This window comes from Corapipo altera, unplaced genomic scaffold (genome assembly GCF_003945725.1).
Source record: "Corapipo altera isolate COAL_440 unplaced genomic scaffold, ASM394572v1 56, whole genome shotgun sequence".
Taxonomy (NCBI): Eukaryota; Metazoa; Chordata; class Aves; order Passeriformes; family Pipridae; genus Corapipo; species Corapipo altera.
The window spans coordinates 10,174,788-10,190,501 of NW_020884896.1; the positions used below are offsets into that span (position 1 = coordinate 10,174,788).

At 37.4% G+C, this 15,714-nt stretch overlaps 1 protein-coding gene across 5 annotated transcripts in view; it reads left to right on the top strand.

Annotated features, from left to right (window-relative positions):
* VTI1A (vesicle transport through interaction with t-SNAREs 1A) overlaps positions 1 to 15,714 on the top strand; it is a 272,432-nt gene that overhangs the window by 158,987 nt on the left and 97,731 nt on the right. For 2 of the 5 annotated variants that reach the window (XM_027647785.1, XM_027647786.1), the window contains 2 exons: positions 1,138 to 1,208; positions 5,591 to 5,652. In XM_027647785.1, the coding sequence (XP_027503586.1) occupies positions 1,138 to 1,208; positions 5,591 to 5,652 (133 nt within the window). Of the gene's footprint in view, positions 1 to 1,137; positions 1,209 to 5,590; positions 5,664 to 5,773; positions 7,603 to 15,714 lie in introns of those variants that run through there. The other 3 variants (XM_027647789.1, XM_027647790.1, XM_027647788.1) reach the window with 2 other exon arrangements.

Genomic DNA, 15,714 nt, shown 5'->3' on the forward strand with positions numbered 1-15,714 from the left:
GGCTCCACAAATAATGACATTTTAAAATCCCACTAACTTACCAGAACAAAAGCAGGGCATGTTTTTTGTTGTTTATAAAAAGAAAAAAAAGTCATGTTTTTGTAGTTTTACTGTTTTGGTGAGTGTCTCTGGTAAGCCTGTTAAGTTACCTAACTGAATGTGCACAGAAATGCTGGTTGTCTCACACGTGCTGTGTGTCCTGGGGCAAGCTACAGCTGCTTCAGCTCCTTCTGTCTTTTTCCCCATCTTTAAAATGGGAATGATTAAACTTATTTTTCTCCTTCAGGGAAATACAGGGAGGGTTTCTTAATGTTTCTATAGAGCTTTGAAGATTAAAATCTCTTCTCTATACTTGCTGCTAATATTTCAGTGTTAGAGAAGCATTTGACTGAAGCTGTTTGAAGAATAAAGTTTTGGCATCTCGTGTTTTCTTTGTACCGTATCTTGAGGCCTCTCCACTATAATTTTACAACCTTTGGTTCAGCGTGAGCTTCGGAAGCAAACAACCCCTGTGTAAACAAACGGTGATGACTATAAATTAATGTCTATGTCTACTATTAAAAACACCAGGAGATTACAACATTTCTCTGAACTTGCCAGAAATAGTCCATGATGGAGCAAAGCAGACACCAGTAACTGGGCTTAGCCTGAAAAAGCTTTGATTTAAGCATCACTGGTAAATGCTGAGAGTTACAGAGTGTGGTTTTCCTCTCATATGAGTTCTCAGTGTCTTCAGACGTATAAGGCTGGTGGTTTAACAAAGGCTTTCTGCCTTCCTTTCTAAGACAAGGAGGGGCTTAAGGAATATATAGTAAGTATGAGCAGCCTGCACTAAGAGCAGCTCTGAAAGTCTTCTTACCTTTGTTTCACAGACCAAAGGTCAGCATCAATTCCCAAGGCCTAGACAACCTAAAGAGATTGCAAGGAAACAGCTTCTGGTTTGGTTTGCTCCTTCAGTTTTATGTTGCTTGAAAAACCTAAAATTTAGTATAATGGTGTCTTTCTCTTTGCACTTAGGAGGAGTGATTAGGCTACCAAATGTATTTAATGCTGTTGTTACAATATGACTTGGCATTTTGAGGCCTTACAGTCACAAGCTGTATTTTTCATTATTTACATTTTCATTTTTTAATGCAGAGCAGATTGGACAGGAGATGCTTGAAAACCTCAGCCATGACAGAGAGAAGATCCAGCGTGCTCGGGAAAGGGTAAGTTTGATAATAAGTGAGTGCTGATCTCGCATTTTATTTGTATTGGGCAAGTTCTTTGTGCATGCAAAAATAATTCAGATGAGATATAATCACCATCAGCAGTGAAGAACTTATGAAGTGTGTTACGTGGGCCCAATCTTGCAATGTCTTTCTGATGTGGAGTCACACTGGAGTCACCAAATCTGCTGTTGGAAGCAGGCTTTTTGTCACTAACATCACAGTAAGGTCTGACCTTTCAAGGGTTTGTTTTAGTGTCCACTCCAATGACTTCTTGGACTTCATATGAAACAGTTCAGTATCATGTCTGAGCTCCTGACTAATAGTTGATCAACTTTACTTTTTGGAGCTGCAAATGCTAATAACTGCCTCCTTAGGCAGTTCTGCGTGAAAGGGCAAGTACTGGTTTCTTATACTGCTACTTTGTCTTTGCAGTCAAGATAACATATCTGTGTCATTTTTGGCTCATGTGGCCTTCATGGGGATGAGCTCTACTCTACAGAATTCATGGAAATGCTCAGAAGCCCATCCAGTTCAATGGGTACAACTTTTCTGAGCTTCAGTCTAAGGATCCAACCTCTCTGGTTCTGGTTTCTGCTCGTGGAACCAGGAAAGGCTGAGCCTGCGACTTTCTGTCCATGACACGAATATTCAGATACTTTCCCAAGTGTCCAATTTTGCCAAAGCTAGGTCCTCCCACAGGTCTCTAACTGACCAATGGCACTTAAAGAAACTCCTTTATCTGTCCCAGGGAGTTTCTTTACCTGGATAGGTTTGATTGGTAAAGCTTCATATGACAGCTTTAATGAGGCATTTTCTGTCAGCTGTACCAATTGCTTTCTGAAGTCCTGGGCATTACCTGCTTTAAAACATTACATATAACTAAATCACTAAATGTAACTAAGGATTGTGAGCATTTACCAAGTGTTGTCCGGACAACTTGGTGTCTTATTTCACCTCCACTCCTCACTTCCCCAGTGACTGCTGGGTCTGAAATGCTTTTCGGTTTCCAGCTGGACGAGTAAAACCTAGACAATGGAGATGAATGTCAGGTATCCCTTTCTGCTGATCCTAGAGATCCTCAGGAATGAGAAAGAGGGATGTAGTTCTGATCACTCAATGTACGCATGGTTCACAGCATAATTTATCCTTTTCAATGCTTTCTACCTGAAGAGCAAATTTCTTTGATGACAAAACCTTTAAGCTGCAAAGAGCAAGATTAAAAATAAGAGTATTCTAGGAAAGTGCATCCCACCACAGTGCAGTAAAAGACCTCTTGGTATGATGGAAGAGCTCAAATTCCAAGTTTTTATCCTAAGCCACTTAAAATATTTTGTTTAGGGAATTCAGAAAAGTTGTCCAGTGGAGTCACACGGGTGGACCTGTCCCAGCTGTCTGTCTATTCAGGTGAACAGTTAGGGATGATCTTGGATAACTTGGCAAGGTTTTTATTTTCTGGAGGTTTTTTTAAAGATCAGGGCAGAGGATGCTCTATCAATGCATAATATCTTTGCAATAAACACATGGCATTATTATCTTATAAGTCAGGGAATAAAGTTTTTTTCTGAAATGCAATTGTCGATTTGAGCATGATGGTCAGCTTTAACAGTTCAGTGTTGTGAAAAGTAGGAAGATTTTGCTATGAGCAAAATGTAAATGAGTCTCAATGGTTTGGTTACATTTACATATATGAATTTTCCTATCTGTAGAGTAAAATCCCTTTTTTCTTTTTAAGGCAAAGAGAAGGGATAAGAGCTCTGCTAGCAGCCAGATAGGTTAACTGTGCTATACAGGATGCAGAAGATGCAACATTTTTTAGGAAAACCTCAAATTAAAATGTATCTAAGGCAGACAAGATATCAACATCAGTATCTTGTTCAACTTCCTGTTTTCTTATTATTATTCTTAATATTATTTTTTAAACACCATATAGGTTTGCCATTACTAATATCAAAGCCTATTTCAAAATGTTTTCACTACAGCAGTTCTGTGAAACAAGAAAGTGCCCATCATATGCCATTTAAGAGGTTTGCATGCCACCAGTTCTTTGCCTTCTGTGGTGCACTGGTGTTGGTAAAGAAATAATGAAAGAACTCCAATCAGATAATTCAGTTTTCAATAAAAACAAACAGTTTGAAACTCTTTATGTTGTTTTTTTTTTCTGCCAGTGCAGGAAGAAAAGGTGGTTTTTTTAGTGTTCTCTTGGGAGGTAGCTAGAGATCTTCCAACTATGTGTATACGTGTTTGTTTTTTTTTTAATGTTACTTTCACTTATTTTGTGGGTTTTTTTATTACCATAAAAACATGAGGTCGTCTTGCTTAGAGGAGTTTGTCAAACCTCTAAGATTCAGCTTCCGCTTCCTAACTATCAGCACTGATTCTAGCTGTCAGGTAGAATCCTGCAGCAAGAGAGGAAAGTTAGGATCAAACATTTAATGGTAAAAAGGAGAGCACTACTTTTGTGTGAAAAGGGAGGAGAAGCCCCAAGTGTTAAATGCATCTTTATGAATAATAAAAGACCAATATAAAGCATACATTTGTACTTCAGATTCCCTTCTAGCATAGATAAGAACTTGGCTTTTTAATGAGCCTTTTAAAAATTATTGTGACGTTTTTTCTTCTGTTACTTGTGTCAAACCAGGCTAAACTGCTTTTCTGGAGCTTGAATTGTCTAGATGAATCAGGAAAAAATGAGGGAATGGCCTCCCTGGAATATAATGCTCATCTTTGTTCCATCATAGCACATAATTACAGAGATCTGAGAGTCAGTGCAAGCCTTCCCACTGAATATGATATTGCTGAGAGCAAGCCTTGATTGGTGTTATCCAGTCCCAGCTTCTGCTTGGTATTTTCTTAATAGCTGTTAGAAGAACAAGGGGAAAATTTATGCAAAAAGGTTTTGTGTCATTGATTGCAACTACTGATTTCAGTAATAAACATTAAATCTGGTAGCAAATATTTACAGTATTGGGCTCCAGAATAGAGACTGGGTTTAATATTGCTGCTGTTCCTATATTCAAGATATAATAGTGGTTTGTTGTGATGAAGGTGATCTGTTATTGGAAGACTACCACTCTTCTTGACAATGTTACTATTTTGATGGATTTGTAACACAGCATGCATTTGGTCTACTACAACAAAGTTTTTTTAGTAAGAAGTCAATGAGTCAGGTAATCCTTTCAATCTGATTTGATAATGAAGAGGTAAATATTCAGCTTTCATAATGAGAAGAATGGTTTTTAGTATGTACACAAAGCTGTGTTTTGGGGCATGTTAGAAACAGTGGTTCCTGCTATTTCATAACTGAAATGCTTAGAATCATTAGATTATCTTTTACAGTAGATTTTGTTGTCCCACTGGTTTCAAGATATCTAAGAACTCAAAAGATGTCTCTCCTCTAGCTGTCAGTGGCAAAAGAGGCAATAGGAGAGTAACTGCATTCTTCCTGTAGTCTTCTTCATTTCTAGATTTCCTTTTGTGGGACTCTAATAAGCACAAAAATAGAGGGGACATTTTAACCCCTTTTAAAGCGCAATAGAAGTAAATATGAGGTTCATTTGCTTCATAACTCCCCATCCCCATCTCCACAATTTCATTTTTTACTCAGTTGTGCTTTTACCTATTTTGCAAGATTTTTGAGAGCTGTAGGACAAGTCAGCTAATTAAATTTAGCTATAAGCTGTAAGTTTCCTTTGTCCTAATAAACTACAAAAATGATCTTTTCAGTGAGTCACAGATCCTTATATGAAAGAAATATATATTATACAGCTGTGCCTTCTGTACACATATATGCACACTATATACTATTTACAAAGTATTTGGGCACCCATGCCAGTGGTGGCTGCTGTAAGGTCAGTACAAGTTTTGTATTTAAGGTACAGTATAGGCATATTTCTTTTACACAGAAATGGTAAAAGGAAATATTTTGTATTTCTGTTTTTTCTTTAAAGTACTGTCTTTGAAAAACAGTGAAAGAAAGATAAGTTTTTCTTTTCATAAAGCATCAGGAACACAGTACATGGCTGTCTCTTCATCCCTTGATGCCTTCACTAAGATACCTAACCAATACACATACACATATCAGTGGGATTTATGGATACCAATGTATACAGCTTCTACCTGCAACCCTTTATTTGTAAAGCTTTTGCTCTTTATCCTGACTCACCTTTGTTGCCTCAGTGTCTTATCTTCCCTGGGTTTCATCTTTATGTAAGTGAAAACAAGACAAAACATTTTTAAATTTCAGAGCTTCAGTGGCTTTGAGAGCTTGTTGTGGGCTAAACTTGAAGTTGATTGACTCAAACAACAGTAGAAATATCTGTCCTTTGTACAGGTTGGAATATGTGTGCCTTTTGCCTTTAATGAGACTCTTTTCTCCCCAGCTTAGAGAAACAGATGCAAACCTGGGGAAGAGTTCCAGGATTTTGACGGGAATGTTGCGAAGGTAAGGCCAAGGTAGGGACATTTCTCCTCTTTCTTTTCATCTTCTCTCCCTCCATGCCTTTATTTTCCATTTTAATTCAACCTCAATGTTTTGCTGACATACCTGACTTGTTTTTACACAGGCTGCTATGTAGAATGTCTTTGGATGAGTGCTGGCAGTGAAGCCAGTGTGGTTAGATGGCAGGCTTTGTCACACCTATGGAAAGAGTTTTCTGTAGCCTGAGGGATAGCCCTTGTATAATGATTTCTCATCTTTGTTTCTTTGTAGGTTTTGGAGGTGTGTGTTGTAAAATTAAGCTTTTTGTTATGAACTCCTGTGTTTCTTATTCTTGAGTGATTTGGGGGTTTTGAGGGGTTTTTTGCTTGTTAAAGTGAGAAAGTTTGTAAATGTTTTGGGGCAGCATAAATTTGTGCTCAGAGAAAAGGTTAAAATTATCAATTCTGCCTAAATAAATGGGGCAGACACAGCGTCAACCGTTGTGGTTTTAACGTGTTTTTTCCATGCTTCCTATGGTATGAAAATTGTCCATGGGGTCAAAATGAGGTGATACAGAAAGGAAAACTGTGCAACATCCTAAAACTCTATGTGGGACAGCAAGGAGAGAGTTATCCAATGATTACTTCTCACCTTAAATTAACATTAGTATGTTCTCAGACAGATTTTTTTGAATTAGTGACATCTCTGGATCTGTGTTCTTTATCCAGTGAAACAGCACCTGAGCTTCTCTGTGATGTCCATTTCTGTATGTATTCAGCTTCCTGAAGAAGAAAAGTATCCTTCAAATAAGCAGTGCTGGGTGCTAAGAAAGCTTAGTTTTAGGGGAGTTTAGTGCTCTGAAGAGTTCGGTATGACATTACCCTTACCACGGGCTTTTATGTTGCATATTTGCTTAATGTACTTGGCTTATTAAAAAAAAAAGTAAAAAGGAGGACAAATTTTAGCAGAGTAGTTGATTTGTCACTTGGCTTGGGAAATAAATAAAGCTGTATCTCTCCACTAGTCTCCTCATAAAAATACCTTTGTTAGTTACTTGTGTACCGCATTGACAAAGGTTAAAATGACTGAACCTCATGCCTTCATTCCACAGATTTCTTACAATTCCAGCTCCAAACTGTAACATATAAAATTCTCTGATTAAGAGTAATATGTAAATGACACAAGCTAAATTCAAAATCCATGGAGAAAGGAAGTGGCAATTGAAAGGGATGGTTCAGTGCCTGTAGACAATCAAAATAAACTATAAAAAAATGAACAAAATAAAAGACTCAACTAAACCCAAGTCTCCGCAGGAAGGGCTCTGCGACATGAGCTGTAACGAATATTCTGCATATGTCTCCATTTTGTCAAATCTCATTAAAGGGGTTTCTTGCTTTATGTCAATTGAGCTGTCCAAAAATCATTCATCATTTTAGTGTAAAAAAAATCATGCAGTTATTTAAATAATATCATATTAATGTTAAAGTTCAGCTGTCATTTAATAGTATGGCTTAATCAGACATAGCATTTAGGAAAAATAGTTTTTTCGGGCTTTACTTGGCTTTCAGGTTGGCAGATTCAAATAAGGATTTATGGGTTTCTAAACCAATGTATTCTTTCCATGTTTATGCTTGAGGTACCCCAGCCTTTTTTGCAGCACCCTGTAGTCTGTTATTTTCAATAAAATAAAGTATCTCCTCATATTGTGTTTGAATACATTTGCAAGTAATTTGAAGAAGCTGAAACAAAAACATATGCTGTAACCTTTGACTTTGTTTTGTGTTTGGGAATCACAGTTAGGAGTCCTAGTTTATAAGTGTTCCATAAGCCAAATAAAAAATACGGTCTTTCTGAAATATACTTGGGCTCTTCTTTTCAGAAAAAAGGATTTTGTAGTGGAACACCACGATGGCATGTTTCTGTGTGTCAGGAAGTCACTGGATTTCCTTTTTCTTCAACAAAAATGCTGAGCTGAGTCACCCATCTAGATGAAAGGCAGGTTAGGATTTAAGCTCAGTTCAGGTAAACGTGCCAAAAGCAATACCAGCATAGAAGCAGCTTGCAGTAGATGATTCTCAGGATATTATTTGAAACCACATAATAGATAGACCTACAGTGAATTTAATTTGTTTGTGACTGTTGAGTAGTTGGGCATTATCCCTGCCTCAGCATCATCCCAATGTTGTTTAGCTACAAGAATAATCTTAAAATACAGACCCCAAGAAATCAGCATGAATTAGATAAATACAACTGTAAGAAATATAATTAGCACAGATTGGCAGTTGTGTCCTAATTTCTGCATACTTCAGTACAGACCACACAATGTTTCACATAATTACTGGAACCAATAAAATAAGACACTGAAGGATCATTCTTCCCATCAATATTATACAGGAAAGATAATGTTAAACTGAACATTACTCAGTGTAGTTGCTGCTCCCACAATATGTATTTGCTGATATGCTTGAAGTCATGTGCCAGGCTAACACCCTGTGCCTCAAATTAATGCCTAACTATTTCTAATTTTACTGTCTGGGAAAGGTAAAGCAGCCTCTCTTTTGAATCTTGATGAATATATTAAGAGATCAGACATTTAGATAGCTAGAGGGCTAAATTACTGCTTTCATATGACCAAAATTCCCTGTCCATGTGTTTGTGCATTAAACATTCTGGAGACAGGGAGAAAAAGCAGAGACAGGTTTTGTAGGTTGCCATAGTTCACAAAGGAAATCAGTGTCATGATAGGGATAGCTTGCCCTTCCTATCCCAGTTTGCTGCTCTAGCAGTTTGTAAGGTACTTAGCCTTATGTATTGGAATTTGTTGTCTCCCAGTATATTAGGTATGTGGGCAAGAGTATTTTTCTAATAAATGTTTTTAAATATTCTTACATTGAAATGACCTGTACATTCATTATATTCTTTTTTTTTTTTTTTCTGGTAGAATCTACTTAGATTCTGCTAACCTAGTATATTCCTCTTAGAACATTGCATTACTAGGATAAGGGGGAATGGCTTCAAACTAAAAGAGAGCAGATTTAGATTAGAAATTAGGAAGAAATTAGTGAGTGTGATGTGGCACTGGAACAGGTCATCTCAGCTCTCTGTCCCTTGACCTCTACCCCAGTGTGAATTGAGGAGTGCAGAGTGTGCTAGAAAGAAGCAGAAAAGAATGTGTTCTGGAAGATCTTCAGTCTTTTGCCCATGTCCTAAGCCAATAGCCTAGAAAAGCTTTTAAGAAAAGAATTTGGAAAGTGTCCAAGCCACACAGCCCAGTGGGAAACAAACAAACCCAAAAGTAACCAGATAAAAATTTTAGTAGATTTGAATCTTTATTCAATTGGCAGATAAGTTCTATCTACCTCCCTTCAAATTGTGGGGAAAAACTACTTTAGAAAAACAGCTGCTACTCTCCAGGTCAATGTTTTACCCAGTCTGGTTTACCAGGAAATTTTTATGCCAATAATTCCCTTTTAATCTTCAGATTTCAATCTTCTGAATTGTTTTCAGTGATGCTTTGAGAAGCTTATGAACACATCTGCTCTTATAAAAGAGACTTTTAAAGTTTGATTTCCATAAGGACAGAGACATTGCCTCTAGAAATGAAGCAGTAAGTGTTCAGCTCTCAGGTAGTAAGTTATGTGACTTGCCAACAGATGCATGACCAATGTGACTACAATCAGAAATGGAATGCCTGCCCCCTGTGCTAGTTGAGGTCAAGCTTCTTCACTCTTATTTCCAGGAAAACTCTGAGAGTCCTGCTTCTTGAATCACTTCTAGTGAAACTTCCTTCTACTTTTGAGCTCCAGGAGAGTCCAGACCTTTCAGTTATTTTTCGACATTTTAGAGAATCGTAGGATAATTTAGGTTGGAAGGGACCTCTAGAGGTTGTCTGGTGCAACCTCCTGCTCAAGCAAGTCTCATTAGAGCGGGTTGCTCGGAGTCTTCTTCAGTCAAGTTTCAAACACATCCAAGGTTGGAGGTACTAATGCCTCTCTGGGCAGTTGAAACAGGCAATTTCTCCAGGTATCTAAGTGAATTTTCCCGGCATCCAACTTGTGTCCCTTGCCTCTGGTCCTAAGCAGAAGTGATTTAAAACATTTTTTGTAGAATTGGCCTTCAGAGTTTGGGTCTGGATTGCAGTCATTTCTAATAGTTCTCAAACAGCTTCAGCAGTGGTGAAATTGTGGTCATTAGGCTGAGGAGACAGTGTAGGGCAGTTCTTTAAAGAGAGTGTGGGATGCTCAACCTTCACCCACTGACCTGGTAGGGTCTATTCAGCAGTGTATGCACAGGACTCCTTTATTTGTCTTCTCACACTACTAGAGATGTAAAAAGTTAATGATGTCTGTTCTACCTTCTTGTTTGACTAGAAAGCCCACATTTCCATATGTTGAAGAACAGCAGCAGAGACACTCATGTCCGTGTTGACACAAACCAAAACAGTGTGACCACTGCCATTTCCCTCTATTTCCCTACCAATCTCTCTTTCCATCCCCAAAAGTCCATAACAAAAAAAGATTTTCTTCTGAGCTAAATCTTGTCTCAGTATCAGTCATGACTGCTGGGTTTCTGCAGTTTTCTGAAGGCAGGTCTTTGTATCACTGATGCAGGGTGAGGTTTAACATATACTTAGATTTGCCTTGTTTTCATGCTAATAGAGGAGTTCCTCTTTGCTGCAGGAACTTTGCATATTTGGTCTCAAACCAAAAGAAGTGTGAGTAGAAATTGTTTCAGCAACTTTTTTTGGTACATATATTTCTACTTTTACTTCAAGATGTGTTTCTGCACTGCAAAATGATTGAAACAGTAAATCCTCTAGCAGTGTCTGCTCCATGTTGAATATTTACAGCTGCAGCTGTTTACTTCAGTAATTTAGACCTTGATTCAGGAACATATTTAAGCATATGGTTAACTTAAACCAGAGGAGCAATTCCCTTAGCTGAAGGGAGGCTGAATAAGGGGGGAGTGAGTGGCAGAATGATTCCAGGTCATCTCTTGGGGCAACATAGCTTTTATTGTGCTCCTTGCAAATCATGTCCTTAATATTTCTGTTGTTAACTGGAAACCATAAAACACACATAGGGTATTTTAATGCTTGTTACTGTCAGTATAATAACTTTCTTTTAAATTTTCCTGACTTTTAAACATGATTCTTACACTATTGTACATGTTTGTATTTTATTATGCAACTAACCTTTATCAATTGTGAACTGTTGAATCTTTTCAGAAAGAAGCTGATAAGCTTTGTGGTGGTGTTAATCACAATATAGTCCTTGGACAAGGAACATACAGCTTGTTATCCCAGATTAAACCTTGGCATTAATTAGTACTAGTTGTTCCTCTCTTCATCTCTAACTTTAAAAAGAAACCTTGTTTCTTTATTGAAGTGATGGACAAAACATCTGGAAAACATAAATGTAGTGTCAGCAAAATTCCCAAGGGTGAGCATTCTTCATCATTAGGAGTCCAACCAAAAAAACAGGAAATGTACCTCTAAGTCTGAATAGCAAATATTTTAAAATCGTATGGGACACTATGTGTTCCCTCTTTTTAGTTCAGGTATGGCATGATCTGATGCATGTAAGATGCATTTCTTATTTTTAATAATTGAGAGCCATTATATAAACCTTGCTCCTCTTTCTTGGACAGTGTTGTGTGTGTTATTTCCAAAATGCTTTTGAAAAATCTTAATCTACTTTCATTCAATGTTAGAAATACTGTTCAGTTCATGCACCATGGAAGATGCAGAAGTCTTCTGAGCTGCGGTATAACCACTATAGCTGCAGCATCAGTGTACACAGAGAGTTCCATGTCATGGGTGCTGAATGCCTTACAGAATGGGACCAGTTTCAACATTGCCACATGTAGCTGGGATTAGTGTAATGTCACCTTAGCCTTTGCAAACCTTCATCTCTAACAGCCTCATTGATACAGAGTTAAGTTTTCTTCAAACCTGAAAAGAAAGGAGTATCATGATTGATCTTTACATCTAATAACTTAAATGCATGGCATAAAATAAGTCGGTGTTTTAATCTCCTTGTGCCCAGGCAGCCTTAGAAGGGTATGTTCCTCATTCATTGAGATAGAAGCATTTATGCCATAGCATTGTTTTATTTTTCAGATTGTTGGAAAGCTTTATCCACATGTCACGCTGCCTATTTGAGGTCCATTATGAGCAGGGTTCTCAGCATTCTTCAGACAATATTTCTAATTCTCTTTTTCCATTCCTTTTTGAAATGTACAATGGCCTTTGTTCTGTCCTCTCCTTTCCCTCTTTTCTATCATCTGGAATTACTATCTCATTTGCCCCCCCTTCTATCACTTGTATCCAGCTGAACAGCTGGAAAGAGCATTATCTAAAGCGCAGTTGTGTTTCTGCAGGAAAGCAGGATCCCAGTGGATAATTATACCAAGAATGTAAAGCATCGTAATAGGTTAAGTATCATGTAACCCTTTGTGATTGTTTTCTGTACTGAGATATGTTGACTACCATTGAGCAGCTAGAGCCTAAAATGGTTCATAGTGTAATGAGTGAAACAAAAGGCATTTCATAGTCAGCATTGTCATGCCTGAACCACGATAGGTGTCCCATGACATGCTTTCATGAGAAGGCATGTCTTGTATCAGCATAGTCAGTGCAGTGCTTTACTGCAGTAGTTCAAGTAAGTTCCAGTTGGATGAGTTCTCTCTGACATGATATTGAGGAATGGCGAAGGTAGTAAAAATATTCTGAATGTGGTAGAATTGTTTATATGAAGCGGGGAACCTGTTAGCAAAAGCTGACATTGGTAATTGCTGAAATAATTGGAGACAACTCTTCAGAAATCAATTAAGTCAAACTCTTTAAGGCTAGTAGTTGATTAAGTATCATGTCCTTGACACCACTCACGCTATAACTGTGGCAGAACAATATACGTCAAATTTTGCACGTACCTTTTACTACAGAGTATTTAAGCCATAAATTCCTAAATGCAGCATATCACAGATATGCATGATATCTTGTCACTTCATTTTGATCCATAAGTTTACCAAAAGAAATAGAAAGTGGAAGTGATCTCAGGAAAGTTCATCCCTTTGTGTTAAAGCAGGATTGACTGACCCTGTTTCAGTCCTGACAGATATTTGTTTGGCCTGCTCTGCACTGCTCAACAGTCCTCATCTCTTCAATCAGATATTTCCAAGTTTTCCCTAATGTTTAGCCCAAATCCTTTTTCCTGGGTAGACAGAGAGCTTTTATGTGCTGGTGCATTTGGGAAGGTTTCTGGTGATTTGTGCTGTGGAAAGAAATTTCTGCTGAACTCTTCAAGAATTAGAGAACATAAATAATGGTGTACACAATTAAATTACAGTTTCTAGTTTTCATTAAGCCAAGCCTTTTGATGGGATTCAGGAATGTAAAAATGTAAGACTTCGACAGTGTTCTAATAGGCAAATCCTGGAAGCTCAGCTTCTCCAAACAGTAGCTTCATGTGTAGGTGTCACTGAGCTTTACAAATAGAGATACCAAAATTAAATCATTCCCTTAAAGTTACCATAAGACTAAACCTAGACTGTATACTAAAAGCAACATTTGAAACTCAAACAAAATCCACAAAGTACAGAGATTTAACTTTTTTTGGTGGCACTTCTGAGCGTTTAAAGAAAAATACAGTAAGTGTGACACTAGCATTTTTGACAGAGCTAGTTTTTGGAAATAAATAGAGAAATGCAAATTAATTTGCCTAGTCTCCCATCATGTGTCTGCAGCATATTTGTTAATCTTTATCAGGTAAAGACCCTCTTTTGTGCATTCTGAGTATGATTTCCAGTGGCACTTGCCACACTTGATTGATATTTTATCTTTTAATAAAAGCAAAATTAATCTAGCTTTCCAGCACAATTCTGGTCACACACTAAGTACTTTATCTTTAAGAAAACAATGAAGCCACTATTTAAACTGATTTAAAACTGTTGTGATATCAGAATCTTGTCCTTATTAGGTAATCTTTTAGATTAGATCATTTTCAGTCTAGGTCATAGTAGCAGGTCAGGGTTTTGGCAGTGCTCAAGAGACATAAGAGATTAGGTGAGCAACATCTGGAAAAAGGAAAACTCAGGATTTACTGAGTACAATTTTTGTTCAAGTCAGTCAGTGAAATTCTACCACAAAATCTAGGACCTGAAACTGCAAGTCATAGTTGTTTGAGTAGTTTGCTCATCCACAGCCCTAGTATTGAAAAAGGATCTCTTTTAGTTTGAGCAAAGTTTGGTAGGGGGTGAGGTGGGGTGGTGGTGTTTTTATTGTTGTTGTAGTAGTTTTGCAAAGAAGGCCATAAATTTGGGCTGTGAGAGATCAACAGCTGAGGAAAACAAGGATCACTCTGAGTTTGTTGCAGATAAATTAATGCTGCTGTGGGACAAGACCAAAATTGAGGAAGAATTTATATCCCTGGATAGCATGTAATATGTTGCATTGGACCTTTAAAACACTTCAGAAGAAATGTTCACACATCACTAACCTGCTTAGTATCTCTCTGAAGAATAACAAAGTCATGGATGAGAAACTTTGGCCATACAAAGAGAGATTGTTTAGTCTACTTGGTGATAGGAAGGATGAAAATTTGCTAATTTTGGCTGTCTCTTTAACTAGTGTGGAAGATCCAACCCAAGCCATTCTATGATTTGCACCTAATCAAGAAGGCAAAGAAAGGTCAATGTGGAAATTAAGCAAAAGGGGAAAGACAGAGAAAAACAATTTTACCATAAGCACCGGGATTTATGTTCTCTACAACATTTACGTAGCTCTAAAATAATTCACTGAAAATCATTAAAATTGTTTCAGACATATCTAGAATAATATAAAAAAGGGATAGACTCTTGCAACCTGCTTGCTTCAGATAAACCTATACTTTCAGTTCTAATGCTCCTTCAATCTTAGAATCAGGATTATAACCGAGATTTTAAAGTCATGTTTTAAAGTCAGTTTAGTAATTGGGTGGGGTTTTTTGAAGTCGTGAAAAATTAGCCAATGAATTTGAAGTCAGGAGCTACAATTTATTAGAATTATAAATGGTATTAGTATTCTCCAGTTTAAAAACATAGCAGGAGAGTTTTTCACTAACCTGTATACCTTCTGCAAACATTAACGTTTTTCCATGAATGTTAATGTGGCTTAGCATTCAGGATCTTACTATGTGGTATTTATTACCTAAGAACTCTTGTTTAGCTTGGAATATGCTGTATTAACCAGGGTACAACCCAGAATGTTTTTGTAATTTTTGTGAGTTAGAGCAAAGTCTACATCTTGTCTTTTACTTTTTAGATTTAGTAGATCTATGGATAGTTTAAGGTTACAACGCTAACGGGTAATTTTTCTTCTTGAATAAAAATCACATCTTAAAATTATTTTTTCACTAGCTCCCTGCCTCCCTCCTGATAAAAATGCTCGTGCAAGCAAAAAAACCCCAACACTGTTGTTTCTCTGACATGCTTATCATGGCCGCAAATAATGCATTTGAATAGGGAATTGTTGGAGAAACATGATTCTAAGTGTGCCTGGTCTTCCCGAGATTCTGGGAAGCATATGGTCTACTTTATCCATGCCAAGAAACTTCCTTGCTCCTTTCTGTCACCACTATATTTTTCAAATGCAGTTTGCAGTGTAAATGGCACACACGTGTTGATTGTGAAGGTAGCGTTCTTTCAGTACAGCCTTCAGCTAATTACTCTTAGTGGCAGTGGGGCTTTGTACCTCATTTGTGAACAGCTATTTATGCTACTACACCAGTACAAAGCAATGTTTCACATTACCAGTTTACCAGACTATTACACCATTGTGTTTTAATCCACTGTAGGTGGGTGGAGAATATGAGCCATCTGTTTTATTTAATGATATAATCAGTAAACAATATATGCACTTTACACATTTGGTCATTAAAGATGCCCATATTGTTGGACCCTGTATTTACATTGTAAATTGGTGTATTCACACATCGGCTTGTTCTGGTGTAAAAGGCTTGCTGTGTTCATAAGCTGGTACAAAGCAAGCTCAGTAACTGCTCAAACCCAGTGCAGGTGGTTGAGCTAGTTGCCACACAGATCAAAAGT